This window comes from Haliotis rufescens, unplaced genomic scaffold, assembly GCF_023055435.1.
Source record: "Haliotis rufescens isolate VD_foot unplaced genomic scaffold, xgHalRufe1.0.p SCAF_3, whole genome shotgun sequence".
Lineage (NCBI taxonomy): Eukaryota > Metazoa > Mollusca > Gastropoda > Lepetellida > Haliotidae > Haliotis > Haliotis rufescens.
Window position 1 is genome coordinate 51,991,608 of NW_025964001.1, and position 24,315 is coordinate 52,015,922.

At 42.3% G+C, this 24,315-nt stretch overlaps 1 protein-coding gene across 1 annotated transcript in view; it reads right to left on the bottom strand.

Moving 5' to 3' along the window:
• Window positions 1-320: 320 nt before the first annotated feature.
• The window catches only part of LOC124141971 (potassium channel subfamily K member 12-like), a 70,416-nt gene continuing 46,421 nt past the window's right edge, over window positions 321-24,315 (bottom strand). Inside the window, exon 2 of the mRNA XM_046510178.2 lies at window positions 321-5,544. Within this exon, the coding sequence (XP_046366134.1) occupies window positions 4,667-5,544 (878 nt within the window). The 3' untranslated portion in view covers window positions 321-4,666. The remainder of the gene's footprint in view (window positions 5,545-24,315) is intronic.

The window sequence follows — 24,315 nt, forward strand, 5'->3', positions numbered from 1 at the left end:
CAGCATGTGGGTAGTGACAGCATGTGGGTAGTGACAGCATGTGGGTAGTGACAGCATGTGGGTGATGACAGCATGTGGGTAGTGACAGCATGTGGGTAGTGACAGCATGTGGGTGATGACAGCATGTGGGTAATGACAGTATGTGGGTAGTGACAGCATGTGGGTAATGACGTGGGTTATGACAGCATGTGGGTAATGACAGCATGTGGGTAATGACGTGGGTAGTGACAGCATGTGGGTAATGACAGCATGTGGGTAATGACAATATGTGGGTTATGACATCATCATGAAAGACCAAGATAAACAACATGAGACAAATATATTACGAAATTAGTTTAATACAAAATGCTGTACAAATCTCAGTTCAGATACACCTTTGAGTCAGGAAACATTCACCAGTATTGTACAAGATGTGATTGCAGAAAGTAATGTCAGGCATCCCACATTTTCACTTTCAGGATGGTGGAAATGGAAACAGTAAGCATCCTAGTACATGTATGAGCGTCAATGAACGACCTGTCTGCCCTACATTTGTACCCAAGAATGTCTTACTTTCGCCACATGTTGACAATAACTACACACACTCTAAGTCTGGATCACCTTGAAAGTATATTTTTGTGTCGTCGTACTCTCCCTTTATGTATTAATACAAAATCACAGTGTTCTGGTAGCAAAGCTGTATATACTACTCAAGAGAAGTTAAGGATCCCCGATTCCTTCATATAACTATAGTTAGTCTGTCATGTGATGAAACTGTATATTAATAATAATACATGCCATCTGCCATGACAGATTAACTATAGTAATAACAAAGCATCGGGTGGTCCTTAAACTCGTTTTAGTATTATGAACCACTGTGAATGTTTGGAAAACCAGTGCCGAAATGGGGAAAGTTCCACCATATTATGTCATTACAGCATGTGTGAAACGTGAGTGTGTCCCTTCCCGTCTTTTATAGTGTCCCATTAGGACAAAAAGTTATACCACGTGTTAAACTACTCACTGCGTTAATTGCCCTATATTTTCCAGCTTCTCCAGGAAGTGCTATTATTCAGAAAAACGTATTTGTCCAAATGTCTTCTGTACGCTCTGTGACTAAGTAGCCAAATAAACAGGAATCAGTACTGCCAGCGGCTTGATTGTTCGGGTAACCACATTATGGGGAATGAGGTCGCAGCGCGGCAGTAATGATCATAGCACGGATTTCAGCGAAAATTCAAATTTTGGTGATTGCGGCAAATGGAACGGGGACGTCGTTAAGAAACACGCTGCAAATGAGGACAAAGCAAATTTTCAACGAGTACTGATAATCCTTGAGATGACAATTGCACCGTAGTTAAAGAAAGGTCACGAGGGCTCAAGATGGAATGAGACAAGAAACTGATTTGTCTGTCAGCGACGGGAAGCATTTACAGAGGGGTGGTGCGATTTGGCATTTCTTATCACAACATGTGGACATGGTGTGGACGAGCTGTTGCAACGCACAACCCTCAAAGCCAGGGAGCATACATGAAAGCTGGAAACCTTTCAGAGTTAGGGTGATAGCTTGCCGGTAACAAGGCTTCGTCCGTGGCAGCAGCATGGCTGTATTATACGGCTTATTAGTAGGAGTCATGACGACAGAAAACCGTGGACGGTGGGGCGTTGTATGGCCACCTGATTAAGGGAAATGTGGGCAACCCTTCATGTCTTCTTTGGATGCCATTGGTCATTATTGTCTATTTCAGTCTATCCATTAATCCCACACGCAGTAAATAACAAGTTAGTCGTCTATAGATGTGACTCCCCTGAGTGTCATCCCGTCAAAGACAAAGACTTGTATGGCGGCGGTCTGGACCAGACAATGCAGTGACTGACATCATTAGCATCGATCTACACAATTGGGATACGATGACATTCATCAACCAAGTCAGTGAGCCTGGCCATCCGATCCCGTTAGTCGTCTCTTACGATAATTATAGGTTGATGAAGACCGATTATAACCTGGATCTTCACGGGGGAAGACAAGCATGGGTTGTTGAAGACCGGTTCTAATCTGGATCTTCACGGGGTTAGACAAGCATAGGTGGGTTGTTGAAGATCAATTCTAAGCCGGATCTTCACGGGGGGAGACAAGTATGGGTTGTTAGACCATTTCCAACCCGGAATTTCAAGCTGTCTGAGACAGATGATTTCACACACTGGCGAGGATGCCTGTTTCGGTGTTTTCAGCCTTTACTGTGCGGATGCTATCCCGTATATGTTACCTATGGTGCAGACCCATGTTCGACATTCAGATAGATGTGTCGACATGCAGCTGTATAACTACTAACACCTGGAAACATGTGTGGTATCACAGAATATTTCTCATGTTGCTCAGCTTTCAGAAGATAAAAAGAGTGAAAATCGAATAAATCATTGTTTTCAATGAGAAAACTTTCGTATTAGAACGTTAGAACAGGGTCGTGAAAGCTAGGGGAATTTAATTGTTCTAGGCCCCGTTCCTCAAAGCGATCTAAGCGCTACGATGATTGTAAGCCTATGTTAAAGTATGGGACTTACGATCACCTTAGCGCTAAGATCGCTTTGAGGAACGGGGCCCTGGAGTACGAAATGTACGAAAAGGGACAAAGTTTGATACAGGCAACTATTGGACTACATGATCGGTAATAATAAAAATTTAGCAAAGCCTCTACAAATCTGTATAGCTATCAGATGTATTCATTCCAAAGAAAATGAAACTTCTATTGAGTACCACTTCCATGTTGTGTTTACTTATTTAAACACATTTATAGGTGATGCTAAAATGTATCGGAAGGGCTAATTTCAGAGGTTTTCAGGAATTGGTTTTCTAATATTTTGGACATGAGCAAAACCTTGTACAGAATCGTGTAAGAAAGACATAAGCTATGAGTCCGCCACTGACAGTCTCATAATTTCCATACTCATTTTTCAAAGTTTCTTACATTTGACATTTCCAATGGGCAAAACGGGCCCTTTTCCTACTTCGCTATTTGAAACACTTTGAAACCACATTGATATGTAGGATGCAACAGGATGCAAGCCACTACATAACATGCACACTGAATGGATCAGTTCTAGATGAGTGTCGACACCATCTGCCATGTGTAGCTTCAGATTCTTTAATCCAGTGGTTGTAGAAAATTAAAACGTTTACGTGGTGAAAATGAGACCAACAACAAGCATATATAGATACATAGAAATGGCAGATGTATGTTCAGACCAGCTTCATACAAAACTTAGTAAAGATCTCTTCAAAAACTGCGATGTAACAGTCCAAATTATTGTATAAAAATGACTACGCTGCTACAACGAAAGCACGAGGATGATGCTAACTCCAATATTTTAACATAGACTTACGATGAACATAATTTGCACATAAATATATAAACATATCGATGACCCAAAACGCCCTTCTCAACATGGCTTCCGTGGCGGCCATGTTGGAGATCGGAATCCCAACCAATGGGGATATCTTACTCATAAAGATTCAGATACATACGTCTATTGTATTCTATTTATTTCGTTATATATATGCAACAGGCTTTATTGGACATTTGCAAGTTAAGCCATATAAGTTTTAATTACAAAGAGAGTTTGTTACAAACGGCTTACCTTACCATAGAAGAGAAACTTAGTGATACACATATTTTTTATTGGATGACAATAATTGATTAACAATGTTCATCCTGGGACTTGAATATATTAGTGAGATACATCTTTCTTATATGATGATAAGCTGGACATACCAACAAAATATTAAACTGATGACACAAGTATGACAAGCTTACATTTTCTTTGCTTGCGAGGTACACTTAATTCTAAGTTCTAATTCTCAATTTTTGGATCTGCATCGAAATCTAACAAGTTATATCGTTTATGTGTTTAGTAGTAATTCGTCTTAAATAATCCTCATAGTTTATAAACTATTTTAACTGCAGGGAAACTGGTGTGCTAAATGAATCATCTTGAAACTTGACCTTTTTATGTTGTATAACCATCTTCCCGAGGCAAGGGCGTTAACTAACTATAAAAGTCAGTTAACTCCCCTTGCCTCTGGAAGATGTTGTATAACTGGATGTAGAAACAACTTGGTTATAACTGATGACTCTAGAAATGACCATTATATGATAACACAGTAATACAAAAAATCGGATGTGAGAAGGAAAAGGATATTAACGGATAGAAACGTCAAAATATATCTTCAGACCCACCACACAGTTTCTACATCTCTAAGTCCACACGGACACTTGCATAAATTACCGTGGCGATCATATTGAAATTAGGATTAGAAAAGTTGAGACCCAATCAAGGGATAAGTTATATAATTGCGTTATATTGTCTTGCACTTACGTCAACTATGTGTATGTACATTGGGGTTATTGTGTTGCAACAAGAAATGGGGGAACGACTAATATGAATGTGAAGAAATTAATCAACAGTCTGCTCCGACAATGTGCTTGTTGCATCACACTTCCCAAGGAGCGCCAACGCAAGAATGAAGTATGGGACTTGTGACAGCAAAACTCAATACAAAGAGTGGTCGTGATTAACAAAAGTTAAAATTAAAAAAAATAGCATGCATATATATGCATGTATGTAACTGTCACACTTATAAATAGGGCACTGAGGGATGGAAAATTACATTTCCCGTCATACACCGGGATCAAATTTCATCCTGTCCCAACTTCCGGTTGAGAATTGCTAGAGGCCCCACACCGCCTTGGAACCCGCTAGAACTGTTCCCGCCTCGCTGCGAGGTTTCCCATAACTGTTTTTGCATCATTGCCAAAGATATCTTGTTGGCCTGCAAGAAATCCCTCATTGATATCATTTCCCCCGAGTTACGTCTGTATTCTGAGTCACTATCCCCATCTGGGTCTGCCACAGTTACTGGAGGGGGCTTAGTTCCACGGTGTAGGTGTCCTGGGGTGATTGCATTACGACGGGTTCTAGTCGGTTTTCGGACTTGACACTGGCAGTTCAACCTGCGCAACAACCAGTTTAGAAACTGTTTTATCACAATCGAAGTCACATTGAATAAACTGTATATGCAACAACACCCAATCACAATGAAAATGAAGTTGCCTAAACGGTAGAAGTGGACATTCACGTAGTTGGCTTTTTGGCTTACTACATAATCACCGAATCCTATAGTAGCAAAGGTTACAAAACAGAAGTACATAGCCTCAAAATAAGACCAATCTTCCACGGGATAGTACATAGCCGAGGCACAACAGGCGACAATCCCCGCCCCCAACAGTAGAATAAGCATGACCCAGTAAACAGAAGGTTTCCATGAATCAAGATTTTCATCCTCGGATATCTGTGACGATCGTCGGTCTTTGGAGTCCCGTGAGTCGTTCATGAGACCTTTCCGTTTCAACTCACGCTCATGTATAGCTCGCAGTATGTAGGCTAGGAACGTGATGATTCTCTCCAGGAACAAATTGAAGAACAATATAGCTCCCGCACAACCGAAAAATCCGTAGAATATGAGCACGACCTTCCCGGGAACAGTCTGTGGGGTTGTCATCCCGAATCCTGCAACATACAAAACTATAGAGTCAGAGCATTCACGCTAACAAATGTGAGCATATCGAGACTGTTCGGCCTTTACGGAAAGTTACTGTATCGTGGCAACCCCGTCTGTTTCATTGAAGCCTTTAGTGATCCCTGCGGATGTTATGACCAAAAACTCTGTCTGATGTTTTTAACACGAGAATGTCGACAGGTAGCAACAATGACAGGTCGTCAACGTCTGCGGCTTGCGTTATTTCAGCTGCAACAATATATACTGTTAGGCCCTAATTCACTAAACATGTATCATCAGAGATAGTTTTTATAGAGTTTGTATCATCAGATAGACCTCATAGGGTTTGTATCATCAGAGATAGACCTCATAGGGTTTGTATCATCAGAGATAGATCTCATAGGATTTGTATCATCAGAGATAGACCTCATAGGGTTTGTTTAGTCAGAGATAGACCTCATAGGGTTTGTATCATCAGAGATAGACCTCATAGGGTTTGTATAGTCAGAGATAGACCTTATAGGGTTTGTGTCATCAGAGATAGACCTTATAGGGTTTGTGTCATCAGAGATAGACCTCATAGGGGCTGTATCATCAGAGAAAGACCTCATAGGGTTTGTATCATCACAGATATACCTTATAGGGGTTGTGTCATCAGAGATAGACATCAGGGAGTCTGTATCATCAAAGATCGACCTCAGGGAGTATGTATCATAAGAGATAGATCTTATGGGTCTGTATCATCAAAGAGAGACCTCAGGGGTCTGTATCATCAAAGATAGACCTTAGAGAGTCTGTATCATCAAAGATAGACCTCAGGGGTCTGTATCATCAAAGATAAACCCCAGGGAATCTGTATCATCAAAGATAGACCTCAGGGAGTCTGTATCATCAAAGATAGACCTCAGGGAGTCTGTATCATCAAAGATAGACCTAAGAGAGTATGTATCATCAAAGATAGACCTCAGGGAGTCTGTATCATCAAAGATAGACCTCAGGGAGTCTGTATCATCAAAGATAGACCTTAGGGAGTCTGTATCATCAAAGATAGTATTTAGGGAGTCTGTATCATCAAAGATAGACCTCAGGGAGTCTGTATCATCAAAGATAGACCTCAGGGAGTCTGTATCATCAAAGATAGACCTCAGGGAGTCTGTATCGTCAAAGATAGACCTCAGGGAGTCTGTATCATCAAAGATAGACCTCAGGGAGTCTGTATCATCAAAGATAGACCTCAGGGAGTCTGTATCATCAAAGATAGACCTTAGGGAGTCTGTATCATCGAAGATAGACCTTAGGGAGTCTGTATCATCAAAGATAGACCTTAGGGAGTCTGTATCATCAAAGATAGACCTTAGGGAGTCTGTATCGTCAGAGATAGACCCAAGGGAGTCTGTATCGTCAGAGATAGACCTCAGGGAATCTGTATCATTAAAGATAGACCCCAGGGAGTCTGTATCATCAAAGATAGACCTTAGGGAGTCTATATCATCAAAGATAGACCTTAGGGAGTCTGTACCCTCAAAGATAGACCTCAGGGAGTATGTATCATCAAAGATAGACCCCAGGGAGTCTTTATCATAAGAGACAGACCTTAGGGAGTCTGCATCATCAAAGATAGACCTTAGGGAGTCTGTATCATCGAAGATAGACCTTAGGGAGTCTGTATCATCAAAGATAGACCTCAGGGAGTCTGTATCATCAAAGATAGACCTCAGGGAGTCTGTATCATCAGAGATAGACCCAAGGGAGTCTGTATCGTCAAAGATAGACCTCAGGGAGTCTGTATCATCAAAGATAGACCTTAGGGAGTCTGTATCATCAAAGATAGACCTTAGGGAGTCTGTATCATCAAAGATAGTATTTAGGGAGTCTGTATCATCAAAGATAGACCTCAGGGAGTCTGTATCATAAGATACAGACCTTAGGGAGTCTGTATCATCAAAGATAGACCTTAGGGAGTCTGTATCATCAAAGATAGACCTTAGGGAGTCTGTATCGTCAAAGATAGACATCAGGTAGTCTGTATCATCAAAGATAAACCTCAGGGAGTATGTACCATCAAAGATAGACCTCAGGGAGTCTGTATCATAAGAGATAGACCCCAGGGGTCTGTATCATCAAAGATAGACCTTAGAGAGTCTGTATCATCAGAGATAGACCTCAGGGAGTATGTATCGTCAGAGATAGACCTCAGGGAGTCTGTATCATCAAAGATAGACCCCAGGGAGTCTGTATCGTCAAAGATAGACCTTAGAGAGTATGTATCGTCAGAGGTAGACTTTATAGGGCTTGTGTCGTCTTATATAAATTGTAGATCGTTCGTATCATCCGATTTAGACCGTATATGGTTTGTAACATCCGAAATAGACCTTATAGGGTTCGTGTCATGACGTAATGTTATGTTTGTATCATCTGACATAAGGGAGCAATTAGGGATATAATTCAGCGTAAGGGCGTTATCACTACAGAAACAGAGCGTTTTGATGTTATAAATATAGCTAGAACACAGTGTCGTGACGGTATCACTACTGATAGAACACAGTGTCGCGACGGTATCACTACAGCTAGAACACAGTGTCGTGACGCTATCACTACAGCTAGAACAGCGTTGTAACAGTATCACTACAGCTAGAACACAGTGTCGTGACGCTATCACTACAGCTAGAACAGCGTTGTAACAGTATCACTACAGCTATAACAGCGTTGTAACAGTATCACTACAGCTAGAACACAGTGTCGTGACGCTATCACTACAGCTAGAACAGCGTTGTAACAGTATCACTACAGCTAGAACACAGTGTCGTGACGGTATCACTACAGCTAGAACAGCGTTGTAACAGTATCGCTACAGCTAGAACACAGTGTCGTGACGGTATCACTACTGATAGAACACAGTGTCGCGACGGTATCACTACAGCTAGAACACAGTGTCGTGACGCTATCACTACAGCTAGAACAGCGTTGTAACAGTATCACTACAGCTAGAACACAGTGTCGTGACGCTATCACTACAGCTAGAACAGCGTTGTAACAGTATCACTACAGCTAGAACACAGTGTCGTGACGCTATCACTACAGCTAGAACAGCGTTGTAAAAGTATCACTACAGCTAGAACACAGTGTCGTGACGGTATCACTACAGCTAGAACAGCGTTGTAACAGTATCACTACAGCTAGAACACAGTGTCGTGACGCTATCACTACAGCTAGAACAGCGTTGTAACAGTACCACTACAGCTAGAACACAGTGTCGTGACGCTATCACTACAGCTAGAACAGCGTTGTAACAGTATCGCTACAGCTAGAACACAGTGTCGCGACGGTATCACTACAGCTAGAACACAGTGTCGTGACGCTATCACTACAGCTAGAACAGCGTTGTAACAGTATCACTACAGCTAGAACACAGTGTCGTGACGCTATCACTACAGCTAGAACATATATAGTGTCGTGACGCTATCACTACAGCTAGAACATAGTGTCGTGACGCTATCACTACAGCTAGAACACAGTGTCGTGACGGTATCACTACAGCTAGAACAGCGTTGTAACAGTATCACTACAGCTAGAACACAGTGTCGTGACGCTATCACTACAGCTAGAACAGCGTTGTAACAGTATCACTACAGCTAGAACACAGTGTCATGACGGTATCACTACAGCTAGAACAGCGTTGTAACAGTATCACTACAGCTAGAACACAGTGTCGTGACAGTATCACTACAGCTAGAACAGCGTTGTAACAGTATCGCTACAGCTAGAACACAGTGTCGTGACGGTATCACTACAGCTAGAACACAGTGTCGTGATGGTATCAGTAGAGATAGAAGACAGCGTTGTGACGGTATCAGTAGAGATAGAAGACAGCGTTGTGACAGTATCACTTGGTTTTGTTGGTTTGTTGTTTAACGCCGCACTCAGCAATATTCCAGCTATATGACGGCGGTCAGTAAATAATCGAGTCTGTACCAGACAATCCAGTGATTAATAACATGAGCAGCGATCCACACAATTGGGATCGATGACATGCATCAACCAAGTCATCGAGCCTGACCACCCGATCCCGTTTGTCGCCTCTTACGCCTTTTAGAGCAAGCATGGTTTGCTGAAGACCTATTCTACCCCGGATCTTCACGGGTGGGCACCAATACATGCCAGTAGCCATGGTGGTATCAGTAGAGATAGAACACAGTGTCGTGCCGGTATCAGTAGAGATAGAACACAGCGATGTGACGGTATCAGTAGAGATAGATTGTGAGTATTTCGATCTACGTTAAAGTCATCTGTATTATGAAAGAGCTTCGTCCGAGTAACTCCACGGTAATGCAATCAGAAAGCAAGTAGAAGGCAATCACGACCCTCGCTCTACAGAAGAACCGCAGCGCAAAGTGACAGGGACATGTGGTCAGAACGTGCGCCGCGTTACAGAAGGCATATAAGCTTCAGGGGGAGACGGCTTCTAATGGGTATTGATTGACTACAACGGGTTTCATGCTCGGTTAATTAATCCCCCGATCTGTGTATAAAGTCGTGTTGACAGCTCATGATAACGCGATATCTGACCGGGTTCCCAGGGGAGGCTGTTTTGGAAATACATCACGCCGTTGGACGAGCAAATCACTCTTTTATGTCAGTTTCTAATCTTCATTTACACCCCATTCATGTAAATTGAAACTTAAAACGCACGTTCATTCTTTTCGACGCAAGCAGGAGGATCATCTGTATTGTGAATGATATATCTATGGAAACCCTCCCCCGAGACATGCGCAGTGTGCCTTACGTGTCAAGCGACTGACCGAGTCTCGCATGTGCCGGAATGTAGGGTTGGGACGGGTACCTCGGGTCCCCGGGTCGGGTGGGTACTGAGCAGGACTCGGGTATCCACAGGGCTACCCGGACCCGTGGTTAGTCACGTGATATATTGTTAAATGATAAAAATTATCTAGAACTCTATGGTTACACTACAAATCATTAATGTTCGCATTTCTTTCTGACAATGCACCCATTCCTTCTCATTTTTCATATGGTTGAATAAAGATATAACTTAATACAACTTCAGGTTATGAATGACCAGATTGTTTAATACATATATCTGAATACATTTTGCCAGGGCAGTGCTAAAAATGTTCCCAATCGGACATGTTGAGACATCTCCTGAGACCTACAGTGGGTACCCGGGTAGGGTCGGGTAATAGGGGGGTGGGTTCCCACGTAGTAAATTTGGACTCGTCCCAGCCCTACCGGAAATGTTCTTTGAGTGGAGGAATGAGTTTCGTTTTACAGAACGTTCAACAGTCTTTAAGTTATGCCATCTTAGTGTAGTGGGAAGGTGACGCAGGTAATAGGTATCACCACTTTGGAGACACCACGTCCCTACTGACATAGAATCTTCCCACGAGTACGAACACAACAATGGATAATATTGCACAGCGTACTGAGGTTCCATTTAACTATAGAGGACATCCATTGTCACGAAAGCAAACTTCATCTAAGAACATTTTACATAAAGAACCCTTGAAGTGAACACTACAACGTCTCAATGCAGGCCAAGTCCTGTCGCCAACGCCATATCATGTTTGTGACTAACTGTGTCAAAACCCTTTCCATAATCATTAGACATCTCTGCTAAAAAGAGTCAATTGTACCATTCCGACCATATCATCAGCCTGTGTTTATGAATCACTATGAAATAGTGATGATACCAGGTGTTAGCGAAAAGGTGAACAACACATTAAACACATTGTTCACACGATAAAACCATAAACATGTCTACCATACACGTTTCAGAAAGCTTCACTAAGGCCTTGGAAGTTAACTTGTCATTTGAACTTGTAAACAAGACTCGCATGATGCCCTTTGAAGGAGCATACTCGACTGTGCCTCGAACATTGTGACACCAGAGGCTAGAGCAGCTGTTGTATATTGCTCGACATAAAGGGAGGCTTTACTGTTGCAGCCATCCCTCTTGTTATACATCACTGTCAATGTTGAAGTTGATCACTAGTTCCCCCATGCTTCCCGTTAAAGGTGACTATGCTTGTCGTCATAGGCGACTAACGGGATCTGATGGTCAGGCTCGCTAACTTGGCTGTTGTATGTCATCGTATCCCAATTGCGTGGATCGATGCTCACGATATCAATCACTGGATTGTCTGTTCCAGACTCGATTACTTACAGACCGCCGTCATATAGCTGGAATAAATTTTGTGCAAAAGTTGCAATTTTGATTGGTCAAGAAAAAGTTTTACTCTTCTCGGTATTATTTTTACTCACAATTTGGCAGAAATGGTAGAAAGAAATTACAACGACAAACTTAAAAGTTTTAAAATCATCATGAACTCCACTGGGTAGAAAAACTGTACTTAAAAGTCTTATTTTACCTAAACTAACCCACCTTTTCTCAGCCCTACCTAATCCAAGTGTAAAGTTTATAAAAGAACTCGAAACACCCTGTTTTCGTTTTATATGGAAAAATAAACCAGACAAATTCAGTAGAAATATTATGATGAAACCTTATGAGGAGGGAGGTAAAAGAGTGCCTGATATTAAAAATACAATCATTGCTCAAAAGATATCTTGGATTAAACGTTTGTTCCATTCACATCCACAGTCTAAACTTGCCACTCTTTTGATTAATAATATAGCTCTAACACAAATTGATTTTCTGCAAAAAATGCCAATTCTATATTTCAGTAAAGGTTATTAATAATAGGACCAATGCTTTCTGGAAAGATGTTCTGTGTGCATTGGTAAACTTAATAGAAAAAAGGGAAATTCTAGCAAAGATGAAAAAGATATATTATCACAACCGTTATGGCAAAATACGAATATAAGAATCGGGAACACTTCGGTATATCATAAACATTACCCAGGAAAAGGTATTAAGCATGTAAATGATTTGATAGACGAGAACGGAAATTTTCTAGATCTTTGAGACAAAAAACATGTATACGACTGTAAAACACATTTTCTGGAATATTCTAGTCTTATCCAAGCAATAAAACAATATTTTAAGCGTAAGAGTATAGCCCTAACATCTAAGTTACATCTGTCCTTAATACCATATTTCCTTGAAAACTTAGAAGATGGGGGGGGGGGGGGGGGGTTGTCGGATGTAGGGTATTTTATGATATATTGAATAAGGTATCCAACAATATGAGGTGAGGTGAAATTGGGTTTAACGTCGCGTCCAAGATTATTGCACTTATATAGCGACGTGCATGCACGTGTATGTGTGTGTGTGGCTGCTTGTACTAGTCCGGACTGATGCCGATTTATAGTGCTAGCTCACTGAGATACCATGCCGCAGTTTAACATGAATACCCCACTCAGACACAGTATACTGACTCCGAGCCGACCAGTCCTTGTTTTAGCCCCTTAATGCCGAGCGCCAGACAGGGTAACAACAAGTACAATCTTTTAACGTCTTTTTGTATGACGCGGCCCGGGATCGAACCCTGGACCTTCCGCTCTCCGGGCGGACGCTCTACCACAAGACTCCAACAACAATATGATATCCCAAAAATACATTCGAAGATGGGAACTAGATCTTGATCTTAAGTTGACGGAAAAAAATGGCAAGCGATTGATCGTAACCCCGACAGATATAATGTGTCCTCAAAACAAAATGGTTCCAATACAGTATTATTCATAGAATTATACCAACAAACGAGTTACTATACATACATAAAGAATCATTTCTTTGCAATATTTGTAAACGAGAAAAACAAACCTTAGTGCACATGTTCTTTGAGTGCAAAACTGTAAAACATATCTTGAACGTCCTTACAAAATGGATCAAAGACAAAACTGGAATAGAACTAGAATTTTCAAAATTGACAATTTTATTAGGATATCAACAAAAACGAAATGATGTATTAAATCATATTATAACTGAAACAAAGCAAAACATATTCAAATCAAACATTTCCGATTCCATACCAAATTTCCCACAAAGATAACAAGAAATAACCGATTCATATTACATCGACAGAAATATATCATATGTAAATACACACAGTTCATGACATTTTGTCTCTCTGTCACCACCTATTCGTTTAAACCAACGAACTTGCACAATCCAACAATATGACACTAGAATAGTTTGTTATCATCTATAGATATACTTTGTAACTTGTATGTGTTTAAGACTGTACGTGAACTATTTCTGTAAACTTATTGTTTGTGTACTCCAAAATGAAATAAAATCATAAAAAACTAAAATAAATAAATAAAAGCAAGCAACTAACAAAAGTTCATTTACTCTATATTCAAATAAATTTTGTATAAATATAGAGGGCTAATGGGCAAATGTAGACAATTAACTGAATATTAAGTTTGCTTCTTGATCCTAAACAAAGATTTAAAGCGTAAAATTGTACAAAGTCCAGTAAAGACATTCGAAGTATTACATAGTGTCAACCGCTTTCGAAACTGGAAGGGTGTTGGCACTACACGTGAAAAGGAAGCAATACCATATTGTTCCAAAATCCTCAATCTCACCAGATTACTTCACGGGAGATCTATATGATTATACGTTTAGGTGTCCCTGTCTAGAAAAACATAAAGAAAAGACTGAACCTAAATGGACAAGTCCTGGTGCTGAAAGTCGTCATTTCTAGGAGAGTTTAACAGTTGTAACAAATGGACGTCTTTCTTCAAGCCTAACTGAACATGTTCGTCATGTCCTGCAATCATAGATGCTGCCAGGCTTCCAGAGATCGTTAACTGCCTGTGCCATAATTGTCCGAAGGTCACCTTTCTGACTAATGGCTGTTTTATGAGTGGCCATTCGGTCCAAACATACTTGATGAGCCCTGCTACCCGCCTATCTATATGCACACTGTCTACATTGGTGGCTAGGCTTATCATATATACACTGTCTACATTGGTGGCTAGGCTTATCATATATACACTGTCTACATTGGTGGCTAGGCTTATCTTATATACACTGTCTACATTGGTGGCTGGGCTTATCATATATACACTGTGTACAGTGGTGGCTAGGCTTATCTTATATACACTGTCTACATTGGTGGCTAGGCTTATCATATATACACTGTGTACCGTGGTGGCTAGGCTTATCTTATATACACTGTCTACATTGGTGGCTAGGCTTATCATATATACACTGTGTACCGTGGTGGCTAGGCTTGTCCTATATACACTGTGTACCGTGGTGACTGGGCTTGTCTTATATACACTGTGTACCGTGGTGGCTAGGCTTATCTTATATACACTGTGTACCGTGGTGGCTAGGCTTATCTTATATACACTGTCTACATTGGTGGCTAGGCTTATCATATATACACTGTGTACCGTGGTGGCTAGGCTTGTCCTATATACACTGTGTACCGTGGTGACTGGGCTTGTCTTATATACACTGTGTACCGTGGTGGCTTGGCTTATCTTATATACACTGTGTACCGTGGTGGCTTGGCTTATCTTATATACACTGTGTACCGTGGTGGCTGGGCTTATCATATATACACTGTGTACCGTGGTGGCTAGGCAAGTCTTATACACTGTGTACCGTGGTGGCTAGGCTTGTCTTATATACACTGTGTACCGTGGTGGCTTGGCTTATCTTATATACACTGTGTACCGTGGTGGCTTGGCTTATCTTATATACACTGTGTACCGTGGTGACTGGGCTTGTCTTATATACACTGTGTACCGTGGTGACTAGGCTTGTCTTATATACACTGTGTACCGTGGTGGCTTGGCTTGTCTTATATACACTGTGTACCGTGGTGACTGGGCTTGTCTTATATACACTGTGTACCGTGGTGACTAGGCTTGTCTTATATACACTGTGTACCGTGGTGGCTTGGCTTATCTTATATACACTGTGTACCGTGGTGACTAGGCTTGTCTTATATACACTGTGTACCGTGGTGACTGGGCTTGTCTTATATACACTGTGTACCGTGGTGACTAGGCTTGTCTTATATACACTGTGTACCGTGGTGGCTTGGCTTATCTTATATACACTGTGTACCGTGGTGGCTAGGCTTATCTTATATACACTGTGTACCGTGGTGGCTAGGCTTATCTTATATACACTGTGTACCGTGGTGGCTAGGCAAGTCTTATACACTGTGTACCGTGGTGGCTTGGCTTATCTTATATACACTGTGTACCGTGGTGGCTAGGCAAGTCTTATACACTGTGTACCGTGGTGGCTTGGCTTATCTTATATACACTGTGTACCGTGGTGGCTAGGCAAGTCTTATACACTGTGTACCGTGGTGGCTAGGCTTGTCTTATATACACTGTGTACCGTGGTGGCTAGGCTTATCATATATACACTGTGTACCGTGGTGGCTAGGCAAGTCTTATACACTGTGTACCGTGGTGGCTAGGCTTGTCTTATATACACTGTGTACCGTGGTGACTGGGCTTGTCTTATATACACTGTGTACCTGGGGCCTTTTCGATTAGGCACTTTGGCACTCCCAATTCCTTCCTCAAAGTAAGGGTTGCCTACTATATAGTGTAGTCTCTCGAGTCATATATGAATACGGAAAACTTCCACATTCCTGGGAAAACCCCTGGGAATTCCCTTGCACGGATACAAACGGAATCTGAACCCTTTAACGTTGACCGCTGCGTGTTAGCATACGCTTAGCAAAGTAGGAGAGTTTGACTGCATTCTCGCTACGACCGATCCTTGTGAACAAAACGAAGACATGTATATCCAAACTATCGTATCGACTCGATCTGTATCTGGACTGACAGTGGCAGTCTTCAGTCATCCATGAATTTACCATAGTATCTATTTGAAACCTCTTTACAATCACATTTCAATGATAGGCCAATTGAGTAATGATGACTGACACTTATAATCGTCACAAGTGCATTTACAACTTCAAACATCTCTCCCATCACGTTTATGGTGTCGGCCATTTTGAGGTCTTGTTTCTGATATAAATGTATTAAAACGCGCTGTCACTGTAGGCTACTACTGAGGTAGTTATTAACAGACTTTCTCTACTAATGATGATATTACTTGAATATATTTGTTGTAAACAAACTTCAAAGACGTCACTGTAGAACGCTGTGAGCACACATACGCTCACGTCACTTCTCCTTTTGAGGAACTACATCATGCCGCGATACAGCTGGATGTTAAGTGACTGTCAGTGTAAACATGTAGTCACACTACTAAATAAAATTGTGTGTAGATCGAGGTAAAAATAGTCATATAAAAAATGTACGAATTTTCACTCTGTTTGAGTTTATTGGAGTATGAACCTTCATAGAGCGAGGGCCATAATTAGTAGCATAGACGTTGTTATTCCCCAGTGAAGAAGGGGATTAATTAGATGCCACTTCTGTAGCAAAACACTTTAACAGCAATGTGTTCCTCTGATAAATCATGCGGTTCACGAAATCAGCAAAAACTTGCTAATATTATTATTGCTAAATGTGTGTGTCGATATAAGGCGCCTGTTCATGCAAGACTAGTTTGGCCAACACCAGGTCGGTCATCCTAAGAAGTGAAAATACCTAGGTCAATCAATTGACATCGCTATTACTTCTCTTTAGCATTTGATCGATACAAGGCAAACATTTATACTTAGGTTTCACTAACTCAAACATGTTAAAGAATGTTCAATATTTCCTTTCCTGTTAGAGACGTGCTGTTTCTAACGTTGAACCAGGAAATATTGACTGAAATATTTGCACAGTGTTTTGTTGAAAGAAGATGTCCTACAAATTATGTTTCTTCTGCCCTTTTAGGAAAGGCACCACTGATGATGTTGTTTGGTCAAAACCATAATTAGCATCCTTGGGTAGTGATCGAGGTTGTTGTCCTGGTTTATGTGGTGGGTGTGTTTTGGGGGAAATGGTATATGGGGAGGAAGTGGTGGTGGTAGTGTCGGTGATGGTGGTGGTAGCGGTGATGGTGTCAGTGGTGGTGGTGTCGGAGGTGGTGATGGTGTCGGTGATGGTGATGGTGATGGTGATAGTGATGGTGGTGGTGGTGATGGTAGTAGTGGTAGGGTCGGTGAAGATGGTGGTGTCGGAGGTGGTGATGGTGTCGGTGATGGTGATGGTGATAGTGGTGGTGGTGTCGGTGTCAGTGGTGGTAGTGGTGGTGGTGGTGGTGATGATGATGGTGGTGGTGGAGGTGGTGGTAGTAGTGGTAGTGATGATGGTGATGGTGGTGATTGTGGTAATAGTAAATGGTGGTGCTTGTGGTTGTGGTGGTAGTGGTAGTGGTAGTGGTAGTGGTGGTGGTGGTAGTGATGATGATGATGCTGGTGGAAGTGTCAGTGGTTGTGGTGGTGGTGGTGATGGATGTTGTAGTGGTAGTGGAAGTGGTAGTGGTGGTGGTGATGGTGGTGGTAGTGTCAGTGGTTGTGGTGGTGGTGATGATGATGGTGGTGGTTGTGGTAGTGGTGATGGTGGTGGTGGTGGTGGTGGTGGTGGTGGTAGTGTCAGTGGTGGTGGTGGTTGTGTCGGTGTTGTTGGTAGTAGTAGCGGTGGTGGTGGTGGTGGTAGTGTCAGTGGTGGTGGTGGTGGTAGTGGTGATGGTGTCGGTGGTGGTGGTTCTAGTGTTGATGGTGGTTGTGGTGGTAGTGTCAGTGGTTGTGGTGGTGGTGGTGATGGATGTTGTAGTGGTAGTGGAAGTGGTAGTGGTGGTGGTGGTGATGGTAGTGGTAGTGGTAGTGGTGGTAGTGATGATGATGATGATGGTGGTGGTAGTGTCAGTGGTTGTGGTGGTGGTGGTGATGATGGTGGTGGTTGTGGTAGTGGTGATGGTGGTGGTGGTGGTGGTGGTGGTGGTAGTGTCAGTGGTGGTGGTGGTTGTGTCGGTGTTGTTGGTAGTAGTAGCGGTGGTGGTGGTGGTAGTGTCAATGGTGGTGGTGGTAGTGGTGATGGTGTCGCTTGTGGTGGTTCTAGTGTTGATGGTGGTTGTGGTTATGGCAGTGGTGGTGGTGGTGGTGGTGGTGGTAGTGTCAGTGGTGGTGGTGGTGGTGGTGGTGATGGTGTCGGTGGTGGTGGTTCTAGTGTTGATGGTGGTTGTGGTGGTAGTGTCAGTGGTTGTGGTGGTGGTGGTGATGGATGTTGTAGTGGTAGTGGAAGTGGTAGTGGTGGTGGTGGTGATGGTAGTGGTAGTGGTAGTGGTGGTAGTGATGATGATGATGATGGTTGTGGTAGTGTCAGTGGTTGTGGTGGTGGTGGTGATGATGGTGGTGGTTGTGGTAGTGGTGATGGTGATGGTGGTGGTGGTGGTGGTGGTAGTGTCAGTGGTGGTGGTGGTTGTGTCGGTGTTGTTGGTAGTAGTAGCGGTGGTGGTGGTGGTAGTGTCAATGGTGGTGGTGGTAGTGGTGATGGTGTCGCTTGTGGTGGTTCTAGTGTTGATGGTGGTTGTGGTTATGGCAGTGGTGGTGGTGGTGGTGGTGGTGGTGGTAGCGGTGGTAGTGGTGGTAGTGGTGATGGTGGTGGTGACAGTGGTAGCGGTTGTAGAGGTAGTGGTCATGGTGGTGATAGTGGTAGCGGTGGTGGTGGTGGTGGTAGTGGTGATGGTGATGGAGCAGAATGTGGTAGTGCAGGAGGACGGAGCGTGGCAGTAAAGTTTCAAGTCAGTTCAGCCGTCTAAAGCTGTCATTGAAACTATAACTTTTTGGTGATATTCTGAAAATCCACATCATTCTTCGCTCTCAAATTGTATAACTCACGTAAACAAAAAAATAATTTATAGAGAGGCTTGCAAATCACTCACGTTTCCCTTTTTACCTTAATGGACAAGTTCCCAAACAAATAATGGAGTTGCGACAGACAAACGTGGACCTAAATTGAAAATGGCGTGTTTAATAATTGTATTTTATGTTCATTTAATCTGTAGTTTAATAGCAAGCACATTTGGAAAACATTTTCCTATGATTTATAGTGTAATGTCCCTGTCAATAGCATAAAACATACCGTCGGGGGAATAGCTCAAATCTTTGAACAGCAATTTATGACCTCAAATGTTGTGAGTGTTTGCGTGACTTGCCAGTGACAGAATTAACGAGGAGAAGGGTGACAGACATAAGGACAGATCGTGCTCCCTGTGTATCCGGCCATTTGGACAGTGAGCTGTGAAAAACATCAAATAAGCATCTTGCTTCAACCCCAGTAAGGCATAGACAAAAGGTTTTCACATAGTGTTTCTTTTTATGAATCAGGATCCTCTAGTCAACGTTGAAGAAGTTTTATGTACGTACATTGCGATTATGTGTGCGTGCGTGTGTACGTGTTTCTGGAACTATCTTAGCTTAAATGCCCAACTTGGGACACTAGTAATGAACGTTTGTCACACAACTTACTATGTGCAGATGAAAACAGAAAATGTATTTGTGTTTGTTATTTATGTATTTTTGTATTCATGTGTGGTATAATATCCGCACTTGCTATGTGTATTTGTTTTTATGTGGGCCTGAAATATACTTCTGTGATGATCTTAACGTACTTTTCTATATTTCATCAGGAGCGGCAGGGTAGCTTAGTGGTTAAAGCGTTTGTTCGTCACGCCGAAGGCCCGGGTTCGATTCCCCACATGGTTACAATGTGTGAAGCTGGAATATTGCTAAAAGCGACGTTAAACCACACTCACACATTCAGTTTATTTCATCAACAATAGGGGCGGTCGGGTAGCCAAGTGGTTAAAGCGTTCGCTCGTCACCCCGAAGACCCGGGTTCGATTCCCGACACGGGTACAATGTGTGAAGCCCATTTCTGGTGTCCTCCGCCGTGATATTGCTGGAATATTGCTAAAAGCGTCGTAAAACCATACTCACTCACTCATCAACAATATTTAACATGCATTTTATTTTTGAACACAGTGCTGGACTGTGCACGATTTACACGTGCGTTGAGCCTTGGTAGACCGAGCGACGGCCGACAATACAAACCCATTGCAGTAAGTTACTTTTACATCTGTACCTTGTCGGAGGCAGGGGTACTGAAAAGTTTGGCTCCGAGATCAACATCACGAAGGCAGTTCCGCCCTTTCTGGCCAGATCCTCCGCAATCCTGGATCTGAAGCCGTAGGGATGCTGTACACCTTTGCCACAAATGACGTTGCCCTACAAAGCGACCCTGGACAGCCGCTGTTACACGTGTTTACCTGCTTCGGTGACGTGACGTACCGCGCAATTGGTATCGATACCAAGTCAAGAGATGTTGGTCCAAGGAAGACTGAATATCCTGGCTACAGCCGACAACGGTTCTCCTGCTTCCAGGCGTCAGACGACATAGTTCTGTTGTGCTTCTATCTGTGGCACAGGGTCAACGAGCCCATTCCAGGGGGCGTCATTCATTCCAAATGGGCTGAAACTTGTGAGCAAGCAAGACCATCCGTCCTGCGTATGGTGTATGGTGCGTATGGTGGGTGATCGGGACGCCTTTATTGCGATGCATCAGCCTCAAAAATGGCACCACACATGGGGTCAGTATCTCAGCTTTGTGCAGTGATATTCCAAACAACAAGGTGTTACTGTGTCTTTGCAGTAGCTATAATGCCGCCACAAACTATCATGGAAGCACAACCACAACTACAGCATCCTCAAACGTTCATCGCGCCGTCTGTATTCGCCTACGCCCACCATTGAAGAATATGTTGAATCCGCTCTCATCTGAGACCGTAATTGACGTCCAATGATGTTGATTCCAACTGTAACTTGGTCAGTGGTGGACAAATTGCCCAGCGAGACCGGCATTAAATGCCCATCCCTCAAATTATGCTATGTCTGAAACTTGCCACGCAGGGAAGAGTTAGCAAAGTACCAATTGCGACCCTAGGACGACCAGGTTCTGCTCACGTGGTTTGGTACCGCTGTCACAGTCCATAACCCTCTAAGTGGCGTTAAAGCGTGCTGCTGCCTGTCAGGAACAACGTCCCAATAGCTTTCGCAACATTTTCAATTCTCAAAAATCAACATTTTTTCAAGTGTCTACTGTAATCTGCTACTGTTAATGACGTTGGAAACAAAGTATCCATGCATCGAGTTGCACATACAGTGGTGGAAGTTCCTTCCCTTAAACACTGCCCTCGTGCCCTTAAGTACAAAATATATGACCATTTTGGTCAGATGGCTTGCCTTTGCATGTGTTTGTGACGGGTGCCACAAGTTGGGCAGGCTATGCTCACCTTTGTGTGTTTAGCAGTGGTGTGTTATGAATATGGAAAGGATTTTGTTGCTTTGTTTACCATCTTACAATTTTTATCAGTTACGCTTGTTCACATATTGTTACCTGTAATAATGTCAAAACGCTCATCATCGACTTGGAATATGTTCATATACATATATTTCTTGTTTTCAACTGGCGGCTTTTATTTCACCATCAATATCTATATGAGTGACCCTTTAATAGTTGCGCTGAGTATATTCAGTTTTGATCTAAACCTTAATGACATTTTTGTGACAAACGATACGTACAGCCAGTGAAGCAATGTCATTATTTTCCCCTACTATGCCTTTTTATCAGGTGTTAACATCGTCATGCTTACACGTAGCGTTAACAGAAAATTGCAATTTGAATTGATTTTGGGGTTTTGGCAGATAGGGTTAACGTGCCGTAGGCGCTATTTTTTAAACCATGATGGATTTGTGATACAGCATATCAAGCATCCCTCGTGCAATATCTTGAACTTGAAGTTCGAAGACGTGGAGGTAGGCAGTGAGGGGATATTCCATCTTATTGTCTCAAGGTTTCAAAGAACCAGGTTGAGTTACTTAATGAATGGTAACCAGTTCGCCCCGATTATGTTTCTAGGTTTGTCAGCACCATACCCGTGCTCGTGGGTTTCACCAAGTGGTAAACTTCTGAGACCTGCATTACTTCGGGATTCCCCACATCTTAAGCTGTGACACGCTGTGATCATTTGAAATTTGCAAACAAGGGAATTGATCAAGGTTGTTCAGTTGTAGGAAAGAGTTGCAGACTTGGCAGCTCATGGTGTAAATTCAGTTACTTGTAACTACCAAGACTCATTATACTGGTACCAACCTGCAGGTCATATAGACACAGATGACTTCTCTATTATTGGCAATAAAAACCTTCGTCAGCTTTTCAAATATGGACCAAAATATCGTGAGCAGCCTCCTACCAACTGGGATCAGAACATCAAAATCATTATGGATACTGTCGAAGCATATGCCAATAACTTGACCAAGAGAAAAGAAGAGCCTGTTGAATGTCTTTCAGAGTGGATTAGGTCAGTGCGTGTTGTTGTGAATGGTAGAATGCACAAACTGAAACAGCGGAAACAGAAATGGAACAAACCCATTCTGTCCCTGCCAGCTGTTGTCCAAAGTCTGGTTGCCCTACATGAAAAGTTTGTAGGGCTAACATTATATGTAAGCACCACTGCATTGTTTGTTTGATCAAAGAGCTTGGTAAAAGTGGCACATCAAAAAGTGGCCCAAAATCTGAACTGAGGAAGAAATCTGAAAAAAACATACTTCGGTACTATCAACTTTCGACTTGACTCTAAAACCTGAAGACATGTCTATTCCTCTTTGTACTAAATTACAAAGCTCCATATAAATCCGATATATTGCTTGGTCCAGCACATGTGCCACCAAATCCCTGTCTCAAAGACTAACCATAATCCTTAACACAATCAAGGAAGGACGCTTATTATATTTACAGAAAGATATTTGGGATTGGACAAGTGGAATTAATACAATGTGGATTCTGGAAAGCTCAAAGTGTTTGCTTGACGTTTTACAATCTCAGAGAAAAAACAGGATCAATTCTGTCAAAACATTTGATTTTTTAAACTCTGTACCCACAACTACCCCACATGACAAACGTCAGGACAAACTTCATTCCCTGATCCATGGGGCTTCGCTTACAAAACGTGGTGACCATAGATATAGTTAATTATCTATCTTCAGAGGTTCAGGTCAGTTTGTCAAAAATGAAAGCAAATGCCATCTGAAGTTTACTGAGAAAACAATATGTGAAATGCTGGACTTTCACATTGATAACATGTGTAAAATTTGGTGGTAAGACATTTATGCAAGGTAGGCCACCCCATGAACACCAAGTGTGCTCCCCTTCTTGCTGACCTGTTTCTTTATGCATAGGAATCAGAATTTCTGCTCGGATTGGCTAAGTCAAAAGACGTTTAACTGAAGCTTTAAGTATATCGATGATCTCGATATCGTTCAATAACCATCAGGTAGCCAATTCCCCTCCACTGATTTACCCACCTGAACTAGAAACAAAGGAGACCAGTGAGATCGCATCCTCTTTGCATTGAGTGAAAAAACGCGGTATATGACAACAGGGATGACTTCAACTTTCCAAAAGTCAACGCTCCTTTTATGTCGAGCAATATTCCTTCAGCTCCAGCCCTTGGTGTTTAAATTTCACAACTTTTGAGGTTCAATCGAGCATGCTCTTTGTACCAAGATTTCAGATTTTCCAACGTTTGCTCAAGGTGACACCATTCAAGTTCTCATTGAAGCTTTCAAAATGTTTAATGGTAGACATATGGAGGACATTTCCAAATTAGACGCATCAGTGATAAAATTCCCTATGCAATTCGCTATTTTGACTTGTACCATATGTTCCCGTGTTTTTTTTTTTTCAGATGAACAATTGAATTGCCTTTGCGTGTGTTGTTACGGGTGCCACCAGCCCGGCAGGATACGCTCACCTTTTTGCGAACACCTCGTATCATCACTATTAGATAGGGATTCGTATTAGTTCGCGATAATCGTAGAATCGACTCTTTTGGCAGAGATTTCTTATGAATATGGGAAGGGTTTTGT